The 26,960-nt window shown below is 50.2% G+C and overlaps 1 protein-coding gene across 2 annotated transcripts in view; it reads left to right on the plus strand.

Annotated features, from left to right (window-relative positions):
- The window catches only part of LOC135373835 (uncharacterized), a 68,702-nt gene that overhangs the window by 12,492 nt on the left and 29,250 nt on the right, over positions 1 to 26,960 (plus strand). For both annotated transcript variants that reach the window (XM_064606893.1, XM_064606894.1), the window contains exons 2-3: positions 5,408 to 5,481; positions 23,872 to 23,964. In XM_064606893.1, coding sequence (XP_064462963.1) covers positions 5,408 to 5,481; positions 23,872 to 23,964 — 167 coding nt within the window. The remainder of the gene's footprint in view (positions 1 to 5,407; positions 5,482 to 23,871; positions 23,965 to 26,960) is intronic.

Below are 26,960 nucleotides of genomic sequence, written 5' to 3' on the forward strand. Positions count from 1 at the left end.
GCACCTGGTCAGAGCGATAAGATGGTGGTCTACTATTAAGAGGCGCGGTGGAACGACGTGCTGGAGATGAGTGCTGGGATGCGTGCTGAGATGGTGAGCCGAATTGATGCCTAATGGTGGCAGTGAGTGTTGAAATTCGGGATGGTAAGCGGTTGAATTACGCCGAACATGGTGTTGTTCCTCCGAGTAAGCAAAATTAATGGCTGCACGGTAGAGGTACGGCTCGCAGCCGTAGCTCTTCCCAGGGTAGGTGAGAGTGAGGCTGTGCGAGCTGTGACGTCGACTTCCGCGACCGGCAGGTGAGCGTGAGGCTCGATGGTCGCGTCCGGCAATGAAAGACGGCCGGGGTGCGGTTAACGTCGGGCATGAGTGAAGTTTGATGAAGTTGTGACGCCTTGTGTGTGCCGGTCGGTCGTGCTTTGTAGAAGAGCGTCATGCAGCACAGTAGCACTTGTCGAGCTCACGAAGTCAATCGGGAAGTAGCACAGGATGTTGAATGCGAGTCATGGCTGTGAGTCTGGACCGGTGAGGAGGCGGATACGTAGAGAGCATCAGGCTTGATCGGTTGACGTGTGACAAAGCTATCGTTGCGGTCGGTCAGGTAAAGGCAGAGGGGCTCCCAAGCTGCGCGGCAGGATGCCGGCCGTCGGTGCTGAACTTGCGGGAAGGTTGCCAAATTTGGGATGAAAAAAAGCCGAATTACGCCGAACATGCTGTTCATAGTTGCGGTCTCCAATTGCTGTGAGTGAGACGACAAACAGGTCTGGAGACGAAATAATCTATAACATGACCGAACGGTCCTGAAGCAGGAGTACAACTCATGACTCTCGCGGCGTTGCCGCGTAGCTTGAACGACGGCGCGGGACGAGAATTGGCAATGGGGCTGCCACAGCAGAAACAACGCGACCTTCACGTTAGCTGGGTCGGAGACCGTTCTCAGCTTTGCGCCTACTCCAATCAGCTCGGTCGGTCCAAAGCAAGTGCCCTCTCGCCTGGTTTTAGTGTCCCTCTTTCTGCGCTCGAGTATGCGTAGTTCTGGCTTCGTCTTGTTTTCATAGCGAAATTTGGCAATATATATCTTGAAGAATGTTCGCTTTTCAGGGTGTTTAATACGGACGATGTATTTCAAAAGTGGCTGAATTTTTGCACACCCGAGTGGGCCATAAGCAACCTGTATAAGCACCTGGATAATATGTCTTACCCCACCTGCTGTACTGAAAACTTTCGTGCCATTCGTGCGCCTCGGCATCCGAGTTTCCCTTAGGCCATACCTCCACCGCCGAGCTGGTATATGGCTCAGCTCGTTGTCTTCACGTTGACATTTTAAAGCCTGCGCTTTTACCCAGTCACGACTCTTCGAGCTACCTGCAGGATCCCAGAGGATGTCTCAGGATCTCTCCTCATAACTTCGGTCAAGGTTACGACTTCGGTAACTGGAGCCTTTCCCAGCTCTGCTTCATATGTCTCTGCGAGCCTTCACACGGCCTCGCATGTTTTCCTGCGCACGAAATATGTGCGTCGCGCACGCCGCCCAGCGTACTTCGGCCCCGACAAAGTTCTTTTGTTCACACCTTTGACATCGATCTCCACGGCCGCGAAGAAGCGTTTACTATAGCCCTCTTGAAGCTCGCCTACGTTGAAGACAGCCTTGAGCCTTTAGGGGGAGAGAGCATAGGAGGCATCGATCACCGTACCCATAGCTTGCGAAACGAGCGCTCTATCCTCTGGGCCATCTTGGAGAGAGCCTGGCCGGTTCGGTGAAGCGCCAGCGAAGTACTGAGCTCATGATCTATTGCGCGAGCGGACAGCATCAGCTCTCCTCGTCTTCGCCACAGGAGCCCCTCCCCCCCCCCCCCAACAAAAGTCACGAAGTCACTCCAAAAGACTTGTTTGGATGTCTTGCGGAGGGTGCTGGCTGTCAGGACCGCTGGGGTGTCATCGGCGTCGATGAAAGCCGGTTTTGGGCAGTTGATAGGGACTGCTTCGGGGCGGCCGTGGCAGTCTATGAGGAAGTATTTTGGGTGCCGCTCCAGGACAGGAAAGGGGCCGGAATAGGGAAGTTGCAGCGATTTCCTCAAAGCGTCGGCCCGGAGGAAAACGTGAGTGGCGGAGGTGCGTTGCGGAGAGACAAAAGGCTTGCTGGACTGGTGTGCTCGCGTAGGAGCGGGTGTGATACGGGGGAAGTGCTCTCGCACGTCCTCTACGTAGTCGGAGGATTAATGGCAGTTGACGAAGTGGGCTTGAAGAACCGGGAGGGTAAGTTTGGTGCCATTCACCAGGTCGGCAGCGGTGCAGCCTAAATCATCTTTCCACGAGGACTAACGGAAGACAGTCATGCCACTTGGATGAATTGCCATAGGCCATGATGAACCTCTTCAGGTGACTGTGGAAGCGTTCGACGATACCGCTGACACAGGGGTGATATGCAGTCGTGAGACAACGGTTGGTACCGAGGAGCTGCGTCAGTGATGTGAATAGTCGAGATAGGAATTGCTTGCCTCTATCGGTGGTGATCTGAGAAGGGACACCGAACCTTTCGACCCATTTGGAAACAAAAGTGCGGGCGACCGTGACGGCGGTGGAATCTGGCGTGGGTACAGCCTCAGGCCATCTGGTGCCCCGGTCGGTACAAGTCAGCAGACACCGGTGATTGTTGGAGGGAGGCAGGTGGCCGACAATGTCGGTGTGAATCTGCATCAACCGGGCGCTCGGCAAGGGAAACAAGGGACGAGGTTAATGGGGGTGTGTTCCAAAGCCGACATGCAACTTAAAGCGTCAGCTGGAACACTGTGGCTTCCTTTTATGTGTTTGATCTCGGCATTGAATTCCGCTAGGTACGCGAGATGCCGTCCTTCCTTGGAGGAACGCCGAGACCTACCTGAACGATAGGCGAAAACTGAGGGCTTGTGATCTGTGAAGATGATGAATGACCTGTCCTCGAGGTAGTACCGAAAATGCTTGACGGCCGTGAAGGCAGCGAGGAGTTCAAGTCCAAATGTGCTGCAGCGCTCTTCTGTGGGGGAGAACTTTTTCGGGAAGAATGCGACGGGTCGCCACTGGCCCTCAATGCGTTGCTACAAGAGTGCACCGATGGCGTGGTTAGAGGCATCCACCATTTGAGACGTAGGTGCGTCCATGACAGGGTGGATCAAGGTAGTCCACCTTACAAGCATGGTAGTGCTTGTCGGGTGTCGCGTCTTGCTCGAACCATAGCTGCTCCAGAACACTTCTTTGAAACACTTTACTGATGACGATGGCTGTCGTCCTTTACACATGTCCCATAGTGGCGACACCACATTTGGCTTCCTGAAAGGCTTGTAAGGTATCGGAGGAGCAGGAAAGCGTCGTGGCTCACGACCTGGTCTGCCTCAGGAGCGCCTCAAGAGGTCGTAGTATAACCGCACAGTGTGAAATAAAATGCCTGTAAAAATTGATCATTCCCAAGAAACGGGGGAGAGAGGTGGTGGACGACGGCAATAAATAGGAATTCTGGAGCCGTTTTCTGATATGAGATACATTATGGGCGTTCTGCTTCTGTCGGATGGTGAGGGTGGAAGGACGCTGACCTCCGCTCCGCTGTCGACAAGAAAATGGTGCTTGTTGCACAGATTCTTGATGAAGAAAAGTCACCCTTGCCTTATGTGGTGGGTGGTTCCGATCGCCGCTAGTAACCCCCAGCGTAGTTTCTCTGCCACGCACACGGGAATTTGCATCGCCGAGCTCTGCAACCTAAACGGCTGTGGAACCAACAGAGCTGGCGTTGACGGCGAGGAGGAAGGAGTCGGGAACGCGCTGCACGCCGACGTCGAGTAGAACTGTCGGGGCCTGAGGAAGTGCGGTCGCGGTGTCCGGATCGCTCGAGGATGTCTGCGATGCGGCGGACTTCTTCACGTAGAGAGGCCAGGTCAGAGCTTTCTGCTGCCGACACAGAGGGTGTTTGCTGTGATTGGGGCTGCTGAAGGAGCAGATGGTGAATGTGAAAAGCCATGCGGGCCTTCAAGCGCTGACAGTGCAGACGAGTTGCACGAGTCGGAGCATAGCTCCATTGCCTTATCAGCTCGGGTAGCCAATGCCGCAATATTGGTCTCTTCCGGAACAGACAGTGCCAGCTGGAAGGCATGAGGAAGTTTTGAGAGCAAGAGCTTACGAAAGAGCTTGCCATCAAATGGAGCCGTGCCGAGGATTTGTTTCACGTGTCTGACGAGCTGTGAAGGCTTGCGGTCCCCCAAGGGATCCTTTGAGAAGAGCTCGTGCAGCCGCGGACGATCAGACGGAAGAACTCTGCTGATGATAGCACGCTTAAGGGCGTCGTAGGGATCCTCTAATAGAGGTGAGCTGATGACGTCGCTGGCCTCGAGTAGCACGTCATCGGAAAGGACGGACAAGATGTGACGGTACCTAGTCGATTGGTTAGTGATGCCGCCTAAGGCGAATTGCGATTCCGCCTGTTGAAACCATAGGTCGGGTCAGGACCGAATAAATGGCGGCAGATGGAAATACCCGGCGTTGGCTGCGGTAGGTGAACCTTCCATGTTAAAGTCCGAATCACGTCCGGGTCATCACTTTAGAGAGAGAGAGAGAGCTCGTACGGTTCGATGAAGCGTCAGCGAAAAACTGCGCTCATGATTTATTGAGCGAGCGGACTCCATCAGCCGTCGTCCTCGTCGTCGCCACAAGCTGTCCAGTCTCATGTCCATTTATTGCAGCCCTCACTGCCACTAAGTCCCGTCTCTAATATTAAAGTTACACTCCAAAGGATTACCTGGAGCGAGTTGCCTCCCCTAACCCCAAGCCCAACATGTCAGAGAGCAGCGGGAGGTACCTGACAAAGGGGCCAGGAGGTCTCATTCGACTCGAGTAAGCTGATGCCACCCAGAATGGTCCCTTCCTTTGAGCTGACACAGACTCTGGCCACTTTACCTGTAGATAGGCTGATATGCACAGGTGAAGCTGACATCTTAAGTAGTTGTGGCTTTTGCTCTTATGCATGGTGGAAAGAGAAAGAGGAGGAGGCCTATTGCTCTGACAAGTAACACCGAGACGGAGGGGAGGGGGCACTGAAGTGACATCACTGATCGCTTTCGGATATTTGTTACATAGATCGCTATGGTTACCCCAACGAGCAGTTTCAGAATACTTGGAGAGGTGTGGCGGTAACGCGCCGAAGTAGCCCCCAAGGTGGCATGTGCAAAACGACCTGATTGGGATAGTCAAGTAACGCGACCCCAGCGTGCCTCCGAAGAAGCTACAGTTCATCTTCTATCCTCATCTCACTTGCCCCGTCAATTCCCTCTTGTGTCGAAGAGCTGTTAGGGCGCTTCCTTTCCTTCTTTCCTCCATGCTTATGTCTTCAAAAGGACGGAAACTGCTACCTCGTCTATTAGTAAGTGAAATGATCATCTTGTAGGGGACCCCGTCAACGCATGCGTCAAATGGGGATGCACAGAGGATGAGATTGCCTACCTGGAAGAACGCATACAGGCAAGTAAAATTTTGCACAGACTTTCCGAACGAGCACAGAGCGAGGAAGGCAAAAGGCACAATGAACGAGTTCCGAAAATCTCAGAATGCTTAGCGCTGCTTTGAACTGTGGGAGTCTACTAATCCGAAAGAAACGGGTGCCCCTCCAAACTGTTCCGATTTCTTCCCTACCGGTGCATTGTCCACGACGTGTCAAGGTCAGCGAAAGCGAAATGTGAAGGATTATTATTCACTTCTCCGCTCGCAAGTAAAGAAAAAAAAACGGTTGAGAACATTAAACCGTTCAATTTGCGAAAAACCAGACTTTCGTGCAGTGGACTGCAGTTCTTCAGGTTTGAGGACCTGCTACAAGTGGTCAAGAATATATCAAACACAAGCCACAAAGGAGTAGAGGGAGGAAGGTTGAGAAGAATACAAACAAATGTACAACAAAGGAGGTGGCTATACAAGATGCCGTAGAACAACATATGAATGGACAGAGCGGCCAGTCAGGTACAAAGCACAAAAAGACCCTTAAGTTTTCGGAGAATTAGGGCTCGAGGAGGAATGATCCAGAGCAAGGAGCACCTGCCTGGCAAAGAGCTGCTCTGTGCCTTCAATCCTTCGCCCTTGAGCTGCAATTCCCCGAACGTCTAAGGGCCTTTTTGTGCTTTGTACCTGACTGGCCGCTGTGTCCATTCATATGTTGTTCTACGGCATCTTGTCTAGCCACCTCCTTTGTAGTACATTTGTGTGTATTCTTGTCAACCTCCCTCCCTCTACTCCTTTGTGACTTGTGTTTGATGTATTCTTGTCCACGTGTAGCAGGTCCTCAAAGATGAAGAAGTCACGAAAGTCTCGTTTTTTTTTGCAAATTAAGCAGTTTAATGCTCTCACCCGTTTCCTCTTTACTGGTGAATCTTTATCGACGGAAACTTGCACATTGATTTTTTTTTCACGTTGTACGATGTCTTCCCCCACTCAGCAAGTGCCCAGCATGCAATGCGTGCGCAAAGAGCACCGAGATTTTCTGAACTCGTCTATTCATGCGGGCAAATACGCCGCCTGACTCAGATTTTAATCTAGGTCAGGAAGTAAAGCATTGAGTGATTGTAAAATAAACTGTAAGCAGCCGTATGTAGTTCCCACAGTGCACAACCTTTACATGTGTCTACTTTTGACACGAATCGAAGGTCAGTGTCATTCACTGAAAGATAAGCTACTCAACACTATCTCCCAGTCAGCACAAGGTACTAAAAGTCGAGTTCAAGGGGGTGAACCGTACGTGTCCTATCAATGTACTTTAGTTTCACGAGTCTGTTCAAGGCCCTCCACATACCCGTGCACCCCTATTGCACATGACTTTCAGTACATTGTGATGCTTGGGCTGTTTCCGGACAAGCTGCTCCACTTGCAACCTACGTTTAAGGTCTTAAAGGCAGGTCTGCGTTTTTCTGGGAATTTCGCGCTGGGCGTAAGTAGTAGTTACTGGGCACAGACTGTCCGCAACGCTACAAGGCTTCTGGACACGTTTAATTAGCAATTAGAGCTAATTGGGACCCCCCACATTAATCAGGACCCTCCAGGGAGTCATCACACTAATTGGGGAGCATCTAGGACGTGTCCAGTCCACCCTGTGCGTTGCGGACAATCTGTGTCCATAAAAATAAAAAAATAGGTAGAAAATAAAATAAAAAGATGGAAATAGAGTGGAGAGAAACAATTTATTCGAAAATCAACGATGCCGCGGCGAAGAACCCGCTCTGCAACACCCGAGTGACCAGCGCCCGCCATGTTGCTTGTTGACGACTGGTAGTTGCAGAGATCGACGACAGGTGGCCAGGTAGTTGCAAGGCATCACACCAGATGGCGCCACCATCATAGCTCTAGACGAGAAAGACAGAGAACAAGATACTAGCGGCAGGTAAAAATGGCAGCACTGCTGAACAAGTCTAGGCATGCGAGAGAAAAGGTCTAACCGCTACTGCTAAAACAGCACGGAGAAAACAGTACACATCGGGGAAAAAGGCTTACGGGGACGATCGTGTAGGCCTAACCACAACACTACGCAGCTAACACAAGGCGGGAACCACTGGGCACACACATCGCTAAACATGCGTCAACAGGCTTGCTCACCGCAAAACAAGTCTAAACATACGAGGAAAAAGGCTTACGGGGGGGCGATCGCTTAGGCCTAACCTCAACACTACGCAGCTAACACAAGGCGGGAACCACCAGCCACACACCGCTAAACATGCGTCAACAGGCTTGGACACCGCAAAACAAGTCTAAACATGCGAGAAAAGGCTTAACACGAGCGCGGTCACCGCTAAACACGGCAAACATACGAGAAAAGGAGCGCGTCAAATCACTCACCTTTCCCCCCGCGGCAACTTCCAGGCAGAAACTGAGCGAGTGCGGAGAACACACGTCTGCTCTCTACGAGAGCCAGCCAGAAACTGAGCGAGCGCGCGGAGCGCACGTCCGTCTTCCGCGACAGCCCGAGAGAAACTGAGTGAGGCGACGCGCAGCGGCAGCTATGGATGCGCGCGCGCCCTCTGCTCCACCCGTCCGCGCATGCCCGCGCGCGCAGCTCCCTCTGCGCCGCCCGCGGGTGTTTTCGGTTTCGGCTCTCCGCTGCGCGCGCGCGCTCCTAGCGGCGACGGGTGGCTTTTGAGTTTCAGTTTCGTTTCTTTACGCGCGCGTTTATCTGTATAAAGGCAGCGCGCACCGCGCTCGCGTCATCATTCTGACCGATACGTGGAAAAACGCCATGTGTGGTTTATTCTCCTGCGCTTCTCGTCGTCGCAAGGAAAGGACAAAAAACGAAGAACTTCGCGAATGTATACGCGGCATCGTGGAGGAAGCCTTTCAAGTCCACCGTCTGGAATGGTTGCAAGCACGTCAAGAAATGTGTCAGGACAAGATGAAGACGCTCGACCGCATCTTAGCGGCGGACAGACTGGCGAAAAAGAAGTCCAACTTTAGCCTGGACAATCTGTATTGGGAATGCAGTTCCGATGTAGAGGACGGCGACGAGGATGTGTAAATAAAAGCGATGCATTTCTCTTCGAGTCTCAGTCTCTTCTTTTTCTTCGTGCAACGTGTACGCACGCAACATGTCTTCCCCCGAACCTTTTCGTTTCCGTCATCCTTTTCACTGTATCTTAAGCGGTCCCTCCATGTGCGGCAAATCTACTTTCGTTGCTAACGTGTTGAGGAACCTGAACGACGTGGTAGACAAGCCTCCGTCACAAATATTCTACGTGCAGAAATATGCTTCGCCGAGCATGCAGGACGAATTCGGGGACTCCGTAAAATTTACCAAGGAGCTACCGCGAGAGTGGGACACGACGCGCGCTACGCTGATCGTCGTCGACGATCACATGACCGACGCCGGTTCCTTGAAGGAGGTGACCGATCTTTTCATTCGGGGTTCTCACCACGCCAACGCGTCGATCTTCTTACTCGTTCAAAACATCTTTTTCGACAGTAGCCATTTTAGAACAATATCCTACAACGCCAGTTACGTCGTCCTGTGGCGCACCGTGCGCAGCGTGCACCAGATGGAACATTTCGGCCAACAGCTATTTGGCAGAAAAAGATTGGAGTATACGCATATAAACAAGCGATGTTGTCGCCCCACGCATATTTACTCGTGGATCTTCACAACTATACGCACGAGGATCACAGGTTGCGTAGCAATATCTTTCCGGGAGAACGTCAATATATCTACGCTCCGAAATGAATCTCCGCCCTCACCTCACTTTACTCAAAGTACTCTCCACTCTACTCCCTCCGCGCCGTCGCGACGTCTTGAGACGTTCGTCCTCGTCCGACATGAAACACCTCTCCGAAATTTGCCTCAATGTATTGAACGGAAAGGTGGCTCCAGATACGTTCGCGCGTTTGAAGAAGCACAAACGACGGCTCGCCTACAAAAAGATTCACAAGAATCCGCAACGTTTGAAGCGCTATCTGTCTCAGCAGCGAGGACAGGGCGTTCTTTCGTCGGTGGTTCCTCTCCTGCTTTCCGCCGTGTTGAACCTTTTCGCCAATGGCCAAGAGAATTGAAGTGACCACCTCCTCCTCCATCGGAAACATTCTTTCCTCGAAGGAGAGTGACGACGTCAAAGTGAAACTCATACTGCAAGCACTGTATCGCATACTCAAGCAGTACGGATTCGACCCCTACGACAATAAAAACAAGGCGTCCGACGCTACAAATGACTTTGACTATTCGCTCCTCTGTCCAGAGGTGGACGAAGAGGAAGCGGAAAGGGTCGTCTCGGAATTAAAGAAGGTTCTTTCCTGGGATCGCGAGGGTTGTGTCTCCGTGTCGGGCAAGCCGGTCAGACACTCCTCCGTTTACGAACTCGTCAATTATTTGTTGCAACGTAAGATGGGAAAGAAACCTTCCTGGTTCCCTAAAGTCTCGAAACTATTGCGTCTGATTTCTCTACCCAAATCTCGCGAGCCTCAACAGCAGCAGCAGCAGCAGCAGGCCTCCATTGCGTGGACGACTTATGGAGGGATATGAGAAACCAGAGGGTGGTTTGGGGGGTGTGGAACGCTATAGAAAAGCGCATCACTTGAGCAAAAAGAAGGCTCTCGCCATTCTCAGAAAGCTGGATGCCTACACGCTACACCATCCGGTCAGAAGAAAGTTTAATAGGAGGCGCATCATCGCGCTCAAGATCAACGACGTGTGGCAAATGGATCTCGCCGATTTTTCAAAATACAAGAGATTCAACGGTGGCTACCGCTACATTCTCGTGGCAATCGATTCCCTCTCCCGCTTTCTGCGCACCCTCCCACTAAAGACGAAGCGCCCCGCCGAAATGAAAAGGGCCATGATAAGACTTTTTCGGGGAGGTAACGTACCTACACGCATCTTTTGCGACAGAGGCGGGGAATTCTACAACAAGACCGTCAAGGAGTATCTCTCATGAAAGAAGGTACACATGTATTCTACCTTCTCTCCAGTAATCAAAGCATCGCAGGCAGAACGCGTCATACGCACTTTACGCGACAGAATATTCCGTTATTTTAGAGTAACGGGAAAATACCACTTCGTTTCCGCGCTTCCCAAGATCGTGCGCGACTACAACACCACCAAACACAGGACTTTGGGCATCAGCCCGTCCGAAGTCACGCCCGAAAACGAATTGGAGCTGTTCAATAAGATAAATGGGAAGCCCGTCGTACCCTCCGTGAAAAAGAAGCTCAAACTGGGGGATAAAGTGAGGGTCCTACTACACAGAAAAGGTTTTCATAAGAGCTCGGAAGGGAGTTGGTCGCCTCAGATTTTCACCGTCTCCCGCCTGAGAGACACCTCTCTCCCGTCGTACACCTGGAAGATTACCGGGGTAAGGAAGTGGACGGATCTTTCTACCCGGAGGAGGTACTCGTCGTAACTCGAGACGCTAATCAGCCTTGGCCAGTAACGAAAGTGCTGAGAAAGAAGCAACTGAACGGTCAGAGCTTCTCCTTGGTTCGCTGGTTCGGTTACGACAAAGAACACGACAGTTGGGTTCCGAGCAGCGAAGTGATCAAGATTGGGAAATGATGTGAGACATCTACGTCCACCTGCTCTCGAACGCCAGCATGGATAAGTTTCCCTCGAATAAACTCAACGCCTTCACGGTAGCTTTCGATAGTCCGCTTCAGCTCTCAAATCAGTATAAAGTCGGTCTGATGGATCTCAGCATAAGTAACGATTTTTTAAATATCGGGTACGAAAAGCAAGATGCGAAAATCGAGGTTTCTTTCGAGGACACGGTCGAAGCCGGCAGAACTTTTCGTGTCACCTCGGATCTCGAGAGGGATTTGGGAAAAGCCCTTTCGGAATTCAACGTTTCTTTCGCGTACAATAAATCGCGATACGACTTCGTCTTACCCGTGGACGTGAAAGCCGTGGAATTGGACCCTCGGCTCGCGCAAGCGCTCGACGCCTCGCTAGCGTCCCGCGAAGCAGGTCGTGCGGTGAAACCTCCCAAATTGAGCGAACGCGAAGCCACCTCCATCTTATTGGAGCACGTCGCACCCGTCGCTTTCGGCGACGTCACTCTGAATTCGGAAACCACGTCCCTACGGAACACACTCAACAAGTATTTCCAGACGCACAAGCTGGACGCCTCACTAGAATTCGCGGATAACGTCTACTCTCTGAAAACACCGAAAGGGTTGCACGTACCGGAACCCTTTGTCAAGCTGCTACATCTCACACCCGTCGAGGGACACGAAGAAACGCTACGCGTCTCTCTCCCCGTAGTGCGCCAATTTTCTTTCACGATCAAGACGAAAATTCCTCGATCTTTGCAAGTACATGTGCCTCCCGGCTATTATGCTACACCTCAAGCACTTCTAAATGCGATTAACCAGCGCGTAGGCGAACGCGCGCGCTTCAGCTTCGACGGAATCGAACAGAAATGTAAAATTCGGCTTTCCGATGGTACCTCCACCCTAAGACTTTCCGAGTACCTGGCCGTGCTTTTGGGCTTCGAATCGCGTACCGTGTTCACGGGGGAGGATGCCACGAGCTCCGTCGAGGTACTCCAGGAACCCCCGTTTCACAACATAATCGTGTACACGGATATCGTGGAACCCACGTACGTGGGGAGCGGGAAAAAGACGATATTAAAAATACTACCCTTTTAATACGAGAAAGACAAGCACGTCGTCACCTACACGTTAGATAACATCCGGTATTTTAACCTGTCTCAATTCGAAATTCCCTCAGTGACGATCGTTCTCGCGGACGAAACGGGAAGACGTTTGCCGTTGCGGTCCAAAGGCAGAACCAATCTAACGTTGCATTTCAAATATGTACCGTAATTCCCCCAAAATAATTCTCGTGTACACGGGACCCCTTTTCCAACGAGGGGGCGGTGTGTTGAGCAACATATCCAAGTTTATCATTCCCATCTGGCAGCAAATAAAACCGATCGCCAAGAGAACGTTGAAGCGCTTGGCGCGGAATTTGGCCGATGGCGAAGGAATATCGCGCGCAGTAAAAAAGACGGCCATAGCAACGGGGAGAGACGTGCTGGATTCCATGGAGGGCTCTGGAAACAACAATGGGAAGAAACGCCAAACAAAAGGCGCCGACACACGACGCACCTGCAGATATCTTTGGTACGCCGTGAAGGTCACACATCCGCTGCGCGCGCTCCGTCATGACGTCAACGAAAGGAAAAATACAGACGCCGATCTGTCTAACGAGTGATGTGATGATATTCGAATCCCCTTCCATTCAATACGGCATGGAAGATACTTCGTACCAACTTTTTTATCCGGTCAACGGAGTAAATAATTCCGTGATCGAGTTTTGTATTCAAAATTTGCAAAGGGCACACTTGGATCTCTACGGCAGTTTCGTGTCTTTGACCGTGCGCATTGTTCGCGACGATGGGGAAGAAATGGACGAGAAAGATGTCGTTTTCCCAATAAACCATCTGTTGAGCGGCATGTTTAAGACGGTCACCGTTTATGCGAACAACAAGCTCGTCAGTTCCAACGAGTTGTACGCCTACAGGAGTATTTTGGACGTGGTGCTTCATTCCGCGCCCATGGCTCAAGAAACAGTGCACGCGGCTGGACTTTATGTCGAGGACGACGAACATTTAAAGGACGATTACGACGTCTCGTCTCGCGGTCCGAAACAACGTTACGAAGCGACGAAGGGTGGAAAATACTTTAACCTGGTCGGACAGATCAATACCGACCTGTTTCAACAGCCGCGCCTGATGGTACCTGCCGTCGAATTTCGCGTCGTTTTCCTGTTAAACAACGACGAATTTAAACTCGTATCGGTCCCCAAAGACAAGAAAACGTACAATTACGAGGTGGACATTAAAGAAATGACGTTACACTTGAAAAAGGTGACGCTCGCACCTTCTCTGTTTTTGGAATACGAGCGTCGGCTTCAGACCACGCCGGCCATCTACGTGTTACGCGGATTGGAAACCAAGGTGCGGAGCTTGAGTGCCGGGAGCTTGGACGCTCACTTTGAAAACGTTTACCCCGAAAGGGTACCTTCCAAATTATGCGTCGCCCTGCTCGCCACGTCCGACTTTCTCGGCGACATCCAATCGAACCCCTACAAATTCCGTCATTACGACCTGTCTCATTCGATGCTCTCCGTGGACGGTCAGCAAGTGCGAGCCGAGTACGACTTTCAGAACGACCTCGTCAAAATTCCCTACTTTAACTTCTTGCAAGAACTGGGAGAGAAACATTTCAAGTATAGCTACGAGCGATTTAAAACGAACGGGTTCCTCCTCTACTTCAACTTGGACGTGGACAAGTGTTCTTCTCCTTCGCATTTGAACGAGTGACGAAAAGGAAACGTTCGCCTGCAATTACGCTTCGCTAAAGCCCTTCCACACGCGGTCACCGTCCTCTTGATTTCCGAGTGTCCCAAGCTCATGTACGTCGACAAGGACCGTACGGTCACCTTCCCATAAGAAAAGATGTACGAGAGTGACATCTTGGCACTCGTGTCCCTGAACCCCCTCGCTTCCTCCATGCTGAGAGGCATTTGCGCTTCCGACGAAGCCTTCGTTTTACGCAAACCCGGCTATTTAATCATCAATACGGAAGAGCGAAGAAGGCGCGGGCAGCACTGGGTGCCCTACCTGAAAAACTACGACGGGTCTGCCGTGTTTTTCGACAGCTACGGACTTCCCCCATCGAAGCAAACCTTCGAAGGACTTTACCTCTAGTGGACGAGTATAACGACAAGTGTATTCAATCGCCTTTTTCGCCTTACTGCGGGCTTTTTTATATCTACGTAGCCACGCGCATGTCGAAACGCTACAGCTTGAAAAGTTGTGTATCCATGTTTTCCTGTAACCTCGAAGAGAATGACGAAACAATAAAACTTCTCCTCGTGAGCGAACTCGTTTCGTAAAAATAGACTATTTATTTTTTCACGACATACACAAGACCCCTGCGAGACGATCTTCCAACGTGCTGACCCGACGCTCACCGCCGTCGCCGGTCTGCACCGTGACGTCGAGGGATGTGTGGAGAAGCCAGTGGCGACGGACGATAGGTCGGTTGAAACCCGCGTTGATGAGACACGGATCGACTGTCTCTCCTCGTCTATACTTCTCCAGCAGCTCGAGCTTGTAATCTACGAAACGCTTCATTTTCTTCGCAATCTTCCCACTGACGGTGAACAGACGTAAGGGTATCGTCTTGAGAATCGAGCGAAAGTCTCCCTCGCAGCTATCGCCGTGAATATAATCGCGTAATCGCAGCAAGTCCCGATACATTCGTGTTTGCACAAAGGTGGCAAACCTCTGCTCGGGCGTCATCATGACTGAGACGGAATGAGAGTAGACAACCTTTTTTTTATTTCTCGTTACACATGAATTAGGCTCCAGCTTTGGTTTCGTAGCCGGGAAGGCAGCCCAAATACGGACGAAGGCTCGAGTCTAACCAATGGCTGGGGTTTCTCGACCAGAGTCCACCGCAACGACAGGTAGTCAGTTGATCGCCGATTCGCAAAAAGGAGGTCTTTGGAGGAGGCTTGAAGGTTAGGACCAGGGGTAGATCTCCCGTCAGTAGCCATTCGTAATCTGCAACGAAAGGAGTGTGAGAAACGCGTGTTTTTTTAACTCAAACACACACACGTACAATCTTCTTCAGTCACAGAGTGACACTGATGGTCCATCTTCTCCATCTTCCTTCAATAGTCGAAGTCCTTCGCAACGTACGTCGAACGGTACCGTCCGACAGCCGAGAAACGGGCGAATCAATCGGTCCGTCCAATGCTTTTGCTCTGAAAAAATGTGACTGGTTATAGAACGTATTAAAAAAATAACGAGGAAGCGTACCTTTGGACCACAATCCACCACAATTGGTGCAGAAGAAGCGGGCGCTGCCAATCTCCCGAAGTATGTGAGGCGGAAAAAAACCGACTTCACGCGCAGCAAAAGTGTTGTACACTGGAAACGAAACTCTTCAAACATTTCGACGATGATGATGATGACGTCATGGGTATTACTTACGAGGATCTACCAAGCTGATCATGATGGAATGACGATTGACCATTCGCTTCGACATTTATAGTAAAGCTTTGCCTCTCACTCTCTGTGACGTCATTGAACGTGTTTGGGCATGTTAAGACGTGTTTGAACATGTTTGGACGTGTTCAGACACGGGCGGCGAACCGTCGAAGTCGCCCCTGGACACACTCGTTCCTCTCTCTTCCTCTTTATGACGTCATTGAACGTGTCTGAACATGTTTGAACGTGTTTGGACGTGTTTAGACACGGGCGGCGAAGTCGTCCCTGGACACACTACTTCCTCTCTCTCTCTATGACGTCACTGAACATGTCTGAACATGTTTGGACATGTTTGAACATGTTGTGACGTGTGTATACACGAACCCCGCAATACGAAAAACGTCACGCAGTACGAATTAGATTGGTGGTTAGTGTGTCGCGCCCAGTGTAGAAGGATCCTGGGTTCGAATCCCACTCTGGGTCTTCTTGTCGTCATGTACAAGTCGTCCCAGAGTGTTAGCTAGAAATTAGTGTAATGTTTTATTCAACGTCGATGACATCATTGTCATATGCGACATCGCAAAAAGGCGCGAAAGACGGAAGGCGGGGTGGTCGAAGTACAGACGACACTGTCGCAATGCGAGGAGGAGGAGAGCGGTGTAGCGACTATAAAAGGTGCGCTGGTTCTACGACGATTGACAGGAAGCCCACGAGGGGCATCCATCCACGACACGAGGCGTTTCGTGGAGCAAAATGTAAGTTGACCGTCTCTGCTGTGAAAGTGTATTCTATGCATGACATTGTTTTTCAGGAACCAATAGCCGCTGTCACAGCATGACACTGAACACAGGGACTCATCCCATCCTCTCTCATCATCAATATCAAGCGTTCCTCAACTGAAGGGAAAAGTGAGCATTGTTTCGTGAGAGGAAATCTCGTACTGATTTTGTTTGACCGCAGTGCCGCGCTGCCTCGTATGTCAGTACGACCCCATCGATGCCATGCTCGTGGCCGTAGAAAGAGAGCACGAAGCTAGAATAGAGAATCTCGGTAATAGCCCAGTCGTCCTTTCAGATGACGACGACGACGACAGAGTCAGTAGTCCGCCTTTCGTAATACCTGAAATGGACGACGACGACGACGAACCCCTAGATGGACATGACAATGCAGACGAATTCCTCATGTGGGAAGGGGATCAGTCGTATGCAGATTTCATTCCTCTGTCTGGTAGGGTTCGAGATGAATCACCAGATGCAAGCCCAGAATTTCGAAACGAAGCTGAGCCTGTCCAGGGTCGTAGAATCGTTGAATTGCGAGAGCACGTCGTAGAGAATCATCCCTCCGTCACGGAGAGACGATTCCTTCCTTTTTTTGTCACAGATGAGGCATTTGACGGAACGGCTACTAGGTACACGCTTCTCTGTTCCCCGCACGGCGACAACGTCGACGATTTGCGACTCTATCTACCGAGCATAGCTCCAGTAATCACGCGCGTCCTCGAAGCTTATCCCATGCCTTTCAAATTTTGTCTGTGCTCGAAGGCGCTCATGGTTAAGGACGGAGCCGACGGGTTGACTTCGCATCTCCTTCACGTGAACCTTCACATGAGAGTCGTTCATAACAGCCAAGAAATCGAAGGCGCGATAAATGCTGCTATCGCAGAATCCTCGCAACGCGTTGAAAACTATGCGAGAGAAGGGTCTGGTTTCACCTCGAATGACGTCCAATGTGTCGACTTAAAACTAACGCGCTTAAAACCGAAGCGTATTGGGTGCACGGTCGAGCTTCCCGAAATGTTGAAAAGAAAAACAAGGACTCTCACAAACGTCAAACTCCCTCCGAATCACGAAAACGAGTGTTTCAAGTATAGCGTGCTGGCGCTCTTACATCCTTTGAGGAACAAACCAAACGATTATGCCAGATACCGCAAATACATGAATCCTTCGAATCCGGAGACGCGCGTAACGTACTGGCCACCCTGCTTCCCAGTCACTTACGAAGACATTGCCCTGTGGGAGAGAAAAAACAAAATCTCCGTGTACATCTACGTGTTCGACGAGCAGACGAGTTCGATATCTACCGGACGGGTTCCCTCTACGCTCTATAAGGATAAAGTCCACCTGCTCGGGGTTAGGGAGCATTTCTATGGGATCCGAAAATTTAGCACTTTCATGGGACGAAGTGACTACTTTTATTGCGAGAAATGCACGTCCGGTTACGGAACGAGAGAGGCATTGCAGCAACACAAACGTCTGTGTCGAGACGTAAACGAAGTGATTCTCGAAATGCCAAAAGCGGGGGAGTGTGTCTCCTTCAACAAGATACAGTACATGCATCCCTATCCCTATTTCGCAGTGTTGGACACGGAGAGCGTTTTGGAAAAGGACGCGCTCGTGAAGGACGCCTCGAGTGTGCACAGGATGAGCTCGTACTGCATCGTTGTAGTGAGAAGTTGGGACGGAAAAATACTAGGCCTAGATGGCTATTTGGGACCCAACGCGGCAGAGAAATGCTTGCTCTCGCTCAAGCGATTTAGCGATCAAATCGATAGGTTGAACAGTTGTCCCGCGCCGTTGGTCATGAGTATGGAAGACCACTTTCGACACGCGAGCGCTACACACTGCGAATTTTGTGGAATCGAATTTAACCGACATACGCGGAAGGTATCGCATCACGACCACACCCGCTTCGTAGAGCCCGGTTCTTCGAATTTTGTCGCGACGCTGTGTGATACGTGTAACCTTACGTGTCGTAACACCAAAGAACTCGTCGTGTGCGTGCACAACCTGCAGTACGATTTGAGCTCCCTACTCCGCCACATGCACGTTCTAAATCTGGGCGAGCCGTGGATCTTAGCTTCGAGCTCGGAAAAGATAAGAGGGTTCAACATTGGCGATCTCCATTTCCGCGATACCACGCAGTTTTTCAAACTCTCCTTGTCAAACCTGGTGGAAACCCTGCTCGCCAGCGGTGGTGAAAGCGCGTTTCATTGTACCCGTCAAATATATGGTGACCGTTTCCGACGCCTCCTCAGGAAGGGCATTTACCCGTACACCTTCGTCGACAGTTTCGAAGCGTACAATTTGCCCGCACTACCGCCAAAGGAAGCTTTCAAAAGTGACCTGAACGACCAAGAGATCACGGACGAGGACTATCAGTACGCCCTCGAGATTTTCGAATTGTTCGAATGTAAGAACCTCGGCGGTTACACGCGTCTCTACGTCACGCTCGACGCCTGTCAGCTCTGCGACGTCGTACTGTATTTCAGGAAGATTGCGCTAGAGACGGATAGGTTAGATATCCTACGCACAGTGTCCCTCGCCAGTTACGCGTGGAGCAGCGCTCTGAAGCTCACCAAAGTCAAACTCGAGCTCATGAGCGATCGCGAGATGTACGAAACGATCGAGAAGGGAATCAGGGGAGGCATTTGTAACAGCTTCCACAGATATTGTCGGGCTAATCACGAGGGGTGTGACGATTACGATCCCCAGCAAGAAAAGACTTTTATCCAGTACCTCGACGTGAACAGTTTGTACCCGTACGCGATAACTTTCCATCTCCCGACAGGTGGTTTTGAGTGGGTGGATCCTTCGAGGTGGAGCGAGATCGATTTTCTCAACATTCCTCACGATTCGGAAGTGGGTTACGTCTACGTAGTAGACTTGTCATATCCCGAAGAACTGCACGCACTCACCAGGGATTTTCCCCTGGCCCCCGAACACAGGTGTGTGAACGAGAACGAACTCTCCCCCTACCAGCGACACTTGAAAGACGCGTTGGCGCTGAACGCCCCTCCCACAAAGAAACTCTTGCTGACGTGCTACGACAAAGAACGCTACGTCGTTCACTATGCATTGCTCGCACTGTATGTGAGGTTGGGCATGAAAATAAAACGTGTTCACAGCATCCTCTCGTTCCGCCAAGACAACTTTTTGCGAACCTTCGTGCAGAGAAACATCGCGTTGAGGAATGCCGCGACCACGAAATTCGAGCGACTTCTGTACAAAACCATGTTGAACAGCACGTTCGGTAAGTCGATACAAAATGTGAGGCGGATGAAAAAGTATGCCCTAGCCTACGACAAAGAAAGCGCGCTCCGAAAAGCTAGCTCCGTCGACAGTCAGCATTTTCACATTCTGAGTGATACGTGCATCTTGTGCGAGATGAAGCAACGCCGCATCAAATGCACGCACCCCCTTTACGTGGGCTTTGCCATTCTTGAAATATCCAAAGTCCGAATGTACAGCTTCATCTACGAGTCGCTCTTTTCTCGCTTGACATGTCCAGTGCAATTGATCTATAGCGACACGGACAGCATAATTTTTTCTCTCACGTGTGAAAGCCTGGAAGAGCAGCTGATGAAGATTGAGAGTGAGTTAGATCTGTCTTCCTATCCGCCGGACCACCCACTTTTCAACGACGAGCACGCGAACCAGATGGGGTACTTCAAAGACGAGACGGGGGCGGAGTTATTCAGGAAGTCGTAGCCATCCGAGCGAAAATGTACAGCATTCTCTTGGCTGGGACACACAAACAGATCGCGAGAGCGAAAGGAGTTAAGAAAGACGTGGTGAGGAAACATTTATTGCACGAAGTGTACCGAGATTCTCTGTTCAATGAAAAGGCGGTCTCTCAGAAGCAGTGCACCATCCAGAGTATAAAGCAAACGATGTACACCATTTCGAGACTCAAGAAGAGCTTGGTCCCCTACGACGACAAGCGCTATCTCGTGGATGCCGTACACTCCTTCCCTTATGGGAGCTGCGAATACGGTAAGCTTTCCTAGTGTTTTGACGCGTATCGCATTACGATAGTACTCCCTCTTTGTGCAGCACCGGAAAACCCGGAAGAGAGCCCGAGACCGTCGACGTCAGGCATCGAGTAACCGTGGAACAAAGAGCTGCACGCGCATGTAATCGAGAATAAAAGTTCTAGTCGAGACATGCTTCTCTCTCCCTCTCTCTCTCTCGCAGACAGGAGAAGCACGGGTCATTGTTACAGTGTGGTAGCGGAATAGGTGCACTAAAAGAATGACCATTCCGTCATCGCGCTGGTACCGTGACCCGCGCAATGACGACGCTGCGATGAAGATTCCCCTTTTCTGGCGCGTCTGATCTCACGAACGCAGCATTACGAGATGATCAGACAAGGGAGGGAGGGAGGGTGCTGGCATCTATTGACCAAATCTTTTGTTTCTATTCAATAAACATGTTTCAGTGAAAGAACACACAGAGTCTCGTCAAAGTTATTCGGACTGTTTAATGCGTTGCATGTCAATAACCAAGCGGTATTTCAATAAATCAATGACAAGGTTGGCGATGTAGACTGCTTGCAAATGTCGCTGCTTCCGCAGGGCGTGCTTAATATGAGCGATGGCACGAGCGAGAAGGTCCACGATGTCTGCAGCGATGTAGTTGAATTCTGCGTTGGCCAAGCTCACAAATTCGTTCATCAGTCCCAGGGGTCCGTCAGGAACCGTTATGCAGACGTTCTTGTAACGGGCGTAGATCCGACGCACTATCTCCTGCAGCGGCCCCGGCGAGATCTCTCCTATATTGCCAAAGCCTACCATGTCTATCATGTAGCGAAAAGCAGTGATGACGAGCTCGTTGCGGGGACTTTCGCCGTTGAAACATTCCTTCTCCACTTCTTCCCAAGAAGCGTGGGTGCGGGAACAATTTTGTAAAGAGTGGTAGCTGAACATCTTCACGTAGTGATGACGCGAGCGCGGTGCGCGCTGCCTTTATACAGATAAACGCGCGCGCAAAGAAACGAAACTGAAACTCAAGAGCCACCCGTCGCCGCTAGGAGCGCGCGCGCGCAGCGGAGAGCCGAAAACACCCGCGGGCGGCGCAGAGGGAGCTGCGCGCGCGCGCATGCGCGGACGGGTGGAGCAGAGGGCGCGCGCGCATCCATAGCTGCCGCTGCGCGTCGCCTCACTCAGTTTCTCTCGGGCTGTCGCGGAAGACAGACGTGCGCTCCGCACGCTCGCTCAGTTTCTGGCTGGCTCTCGTAGAGAGCAGACGTGTGTTCTCCGCGCTCGCTCAGTTTCTGCCTGGAAGTTGCCGCGGGGGAAAAGGCGAGTGATTTGACGCGCTCCTTTTCTCGTATGTTTGCCGTGTTTAGCGGTGACCGCGCTCGTGTTAAGCCTTTTCTCGCATGTTTAGACTTGTTTTGCGGTGTCCAAGCCTGTTGACGCATGTTTAGCGATGTGTGGCCAGTGGTTCCCGCCTTGTGTTAGCTGCGTAGTGTTGAGGTTAGGCCTAAGCGATCGCCCCCCCATAAGCCTTTTTCCTCGTATGTTTAGACTTGTTTTGGGGTGAGCAAGCCTGTTGACGCATGTTTAGCGATGTGTGTGCCCAGTGGTTCCCGCCTTGTGTTAGCTGTGTAGTGTTGTGGTTAGGCCTAAACGATCGTCCCCGTAAGCCTTTTTCCCCGATGTGTACTGTTTTCTCCGTGCTGTTTTAGCAGTAGCGGTTAGACCTTTTCTCTCGCATGCCTAGACTTGTTCAGCAGTGCTGCCATTTTTACCTGCCGCTAGTATCTTGTTCTCTGTCTTTCTCGTCTAGAGCTATGATGGTGGCGCCATCTGGTGTGATGCCTTGCAACTACCTGGCCACCTGTCGTTGTTCTCTGCAACTACCAGTCGTCAACAAGCAACATGGCGGGCGCTGGTCACTCGGGTGTTGCGGAGCGGGTTCTTCGCCGCGGCATTGTTGATTTTCGAATAAATTGTTTCTCTCCACTCTATTTCCATCTTTTTATTTTATTTTCTACCTATTTTTTTTATTTTTATGGACACAGATTGTCCGCAACGCACAGGGTGGACTGGACACGTCCTAGATGCTCCCCAATTAGTGTGATGACTCCCTGGAGGGTCCTGATTAATGTGGGGGGTCCCAATTAGCTCTAATTGCTAATTAAACGTGTCCAGAAGCCTTGTAGCGTTGCGGACAGTCTGTGTCCAGTAACTACTACTGGCGTTAAACCCCTCATGGCCACGCAGCGTGAAAAAATACGCCTGTCAGACCACATGGGGCGCAAATCCCGCTGCTGCGTGCACAGTGGATTTGGCGTACGTGCTTTACGAAGTGTTGGCAACATTCTCCTCTCCTTCCCGTTCCCTCATGAAATGGTTGTCTCTGTGGGCGTTCCTTTGTAATTGACCTGCACTTGGTACAATTGACCCTAACGAGTGAGAGAGTTTCTACTTGGAGAATGGACGTGATTGGTTGCTAATGGACGCCCGTAACGTGACTGCTCCGTGAAATACCAAACCTGCTCTGGAGTAACTTGCGCACGACGGGCAGCTGCGACGTACAACATTTCGCGCTTGGCGTGAAAACTCAGCTTTTAGGCAAGAAAAACGCAACATGCGGGCCGGCGTTACGTTTTGCGGACGGGCGTCAACCCGACGTATGCAGGTTCGTGATGGCACGATACACCTGTGTAGTGCACAGTATACGTTGCGTGTTACTCTTTCCTTCCGCAACATCTTTTTCTTTGCCACTGTTCGCGCATGCGCTCTGAAGCTGCTGGCAAAGCCTATGATGTATTGCATCGAGCTGTACGAGTTGGCATTTTATAGTTGGCATGAAAACATGACGCATGATAAACATGCCTTCACATGTATTTTCGTGTATTTTTTTTTGTGCGTCACGTATTCTGCGCTATACCATTCAAAACAAATGCTACCCTTCAATATCCTCAAAAAATTCCACCCACGCCCGCGTTGTATTAAGTTGTAATCATCGCTTCGTCGTCTCCCGATCATGTCGTCTTTCGGCGCCAGGAGCGACGCTTGCATGGAAGTGGCCCATTGGATATTGGCAGTTGAAGAAACGACACCAGCAGTGGGGAGTTTTTGCACGCGCTGCTCCTTGAGCGAGCGTGGTATATTTATTTGCATGTTTCCGATCTGTGACCAGAAATGGCGGATGAAAGAAAGAAAAGAAAACAAATAGTTCTTCCTGAATATTTCCTGTTTTTAGATCTCTATGCATACCTCATAATGGCCAGTTGCATACTGCAATTGGACAGTGATAATACAGGAACCAACAGTGTCTGTGTGTGGGGGGGGCACAGGAACCCTGCAGCAACTCAGACCCCTCCGGTCTTTGATGCGACCGGGATCTCTGGCCGGAAATCGGAGCGTATGGGTACGAATCCTACTGCAGGTACATTTCCTTCGACTATACCACTGGAAATATTCGAGCCTTTCGTCCGCTTATGGAGTTCACGGAACATGGGGTTGCCGCTCAGTCATCGAGACCACGGACTACACTACTACTACACGCTACCAGGCACTTATCTAATTATTTTCGGCAGCGCCGACATTCTCGCTACGTGCATCAGCAAGAAAAACGTTTTACACATTATTTTGTTCCTTTTACAGTATGACGGTCGCTACCTCACCTGCAGCTTCTTTCCGAAACCTGGGAGGGATTGTCCGTGCTGGGAGGAGGAGAAAGAAGGGACAGAATGCTGGGTATGTTTCATTGCTGCTACTGTCTGAATATACAGGCAGGGAAGGTTCTTCACACTTGAGGTACACGCAAACATAAAAATTTGTTCATTGGGTAATACTACTACTACTACGAATAATAGTAATAATATAGTCGACTCCACACTCTTAAAAATGAACCTCACCGCATAGCATGCTTCTAGCCAACCATCATCTCCAATGATGTCGTTATCCGCCATGATTTGTTGGAAACGGGAGGCGTACGCCTTTTCTGTGACAATTATGAACAACATAAGTGTCACAAAAAATGCGTACCCTTCCGTTTTCCACAAATCAGGGCAGATAACTATATAATTCGAGATGATAGTTGGCTAGGAGCGTGCTATGCGGTGAGGTTCATTTTTAAGAGTGCAGTTTATCCGGATTTCACTTATCCGGATCCCGCGGTATCCGGACAAAAGGCACGGGAACGGATTTTCCTCCATGTATTTTGTTCTCGTTTATCCGGACTTCAGCTTCAGCTTCAGGGAGAATTCCAGGGAACGAAAGTCGAAAATTCTTGTAATCCAGCTTCGGATATCCGGACTACCGTGAGTAAGAGGAAACGCTGACCCAACTGGACCCGACTTGCCGACTGTTCAGCACGAGCCCATTGTGAAGGCAACAATTAGGAATAGCATCAACATCGACTTGAAGCAATACACAGTCCTATATATCAGATATAGCAAGAAAAATTTTCAGGTGATCGGCAAACTTGAGAAGTTTAGCAGAGCGTACTCCGTGCTCCGCGTCATTGATGAAGACATTGAACAATAATGGCCCCAAAATGGAGCCTTGTGACTTTGCAACGTAATTTGTAGAGAAGCTGTTACAAATTCTCGCAGTATTCAACCTCCCGTCTAAATAACTGACAAAGCATTGACAAAACCGTGAGCGCATGCCATGATGCCGGAGTTTGCGCACAAGAAGCGGCATAACGGTATAGCGGCATCTGCTTAATTACATGTATTGAATTTGGCAGAAGACCGCAAACGAATGGCATATTGTCGTTTCACAAATATACGCGTAAGCAGCCATTGTTAGAAATCAATGTCCCACAATATACGCTAAAAATCAACGCAAAAAAATAATCGCTTAAATATCCCCGTGTAAATAAAAACGGTTAAGAATATATCGTTAAAAATAAATCGTTTCAGAATCCCCCCACGTCTGCCCTTCGATTGCTACAATCATGTGGTATGGCCGCGAGTGAAATGGACAACCCGCTTACAGAAATAGTCCCGCTCAGGATTTAGTCTTAAAGATTTATTAGCGTAACCCCCTTACGCCTGCACTGCAAGCAAGGTGAACTGCAAACAAGGGACTTAACTAACCTCACAGGGCCAAACTAGCCAAACTAACCCCAACTTAAACAAAACTAACCTAACATAACCTGATCTAACCCGACGCAGAATGCAATCAATCCGCCTGAGTGCTGGATGATGAGGGGATTTTGAAACAGTTTATTTGTAATGGTGGATTCTTAAGCGGTGATCTCTAAACGGTGATATTAGCCTGTTTATTTTTGGAGATTTATTTTCCACAGTGTATTTTTAAGCGGTTTGTTAAGAGCTTGTTCTTGAATGTTTTATTCTTAAGCGGTTTATTCTTAATGGGGGATTTTGGGTGCCCCCCTGCGGGACGATGCGGAGCGATAGGCGCCCGCTTTCCTACCCGGGGATCGCAGGGTTCCTGAATAAATGCTGCTGTCAGTGTCTCACATATTGGGGATGTGTTAAAATGCGCTGCTTAGAAAGCTGAGAAGTATAGGGTCCGGAAATTTAGGTAGTAAAAGCGATGGAAATTGGCAGGCAATTAGGCCCTCAAAAACAGCTAAATGGGCCATAAAATACTTAAATAGGCACGTTAATCTGGTACACTCTTTGACTTTGTCGGTACTTCAGAATGCTCCATCCAGGAAAAAGGCTAAGGTCCTGTACATGCTTTGACTTGTACACGGATACTGAGGCTGCTCAGAACCACGTGATATTGAACACTACTTTTAGTTTTCCGCCCTCAAAGATTTTGAAAGGCCAAGGAAGGCACAATATCTTGTTCAAATATACACGAACCCTTTCTAGCGAACCAATGTACTGAAGGACACTAAACGAAAGAGAGAGAGACTGAAAAAAACGGTGCAATCACGCAGGAACGAAACTCAAAATTCAGCACTCAGCATGATACTAAAGGCCCGTTCCGATATACAGCGCTTTGCTCCACAGCCCTGCGTCACAGCACTGCAAAACAGCGCTGTATTTCCACTCTGGGGTTCGTACTTGCAGCGCTTGTCCCAGCGCTGTACTTGGTTATCTCACGTGAACGCGGCGCCGCGTTCTCATTGGTTCAGGGAGCCTATCGCTGGGAGACAGCTATGGGAAAGTTCACCTAAGCTCAACTTCACCAAGCGCTGTTTTCCAGTGCTCTGGCGCAAAGCGCTGTATGTCGGAACGAGCCTTCAAAGATGCGCTCGCACTTGCACATCTAAAAATGTTATGGCATCTAAAAATGTTCAAAAAGGCTACAATTCAATAGAGTCGATGAAAAGGCGCGCAACCCTGAAAATGTCGCATTTATGCATTTATAGGCATTTTTAGGCAAATGCCTAAAATTGCGGGCCCTACTGATAAGGTGTCAAAGTTCACAAGACCCGCTGCACTGCGAAGCGCCGAGGTCGCGAAGTTGTGAAAAGAAGGGAAGGCGCTTGAAAGGGAAACACTCCCTCCTTTGTTCCAAGCGAGATTCTGGCTGCTCTCATTCCAACATTTATTAGCCGGCAGTATAGCAGTCTTTCCCCCTCTCTCTCTTTATCTTACATCGAGGCAAGAACGATTTAAAAATAAAAATACATATTCCTGTCTCCACTGGTGTTGACTATCTCAACGTACAAGTGTGCAAGAACGCAGGGTAGCCCAATACGTATTGAAGCCCTTCGCTTATTCATGGGCATAACCATTGCAGGAGTTTCCCACCAAAGTAACTGG

This window comes from Ornithodoros turicata, unplaced genomic scaffold (assembly GCF_037126465.1).
Source record: "Ornithodoros turicata isolate Travis unplaced genomic scaffold, ASM3712646v1 Chromosome33, whole genome shotgun sequence".
NCBI classification, from domain to species: Eukaryota; Metazoa; Arthropoda; class Arachnida; order Ixodida; family Argasidae; genus Ornithodoros; species Ornithodoros turicata.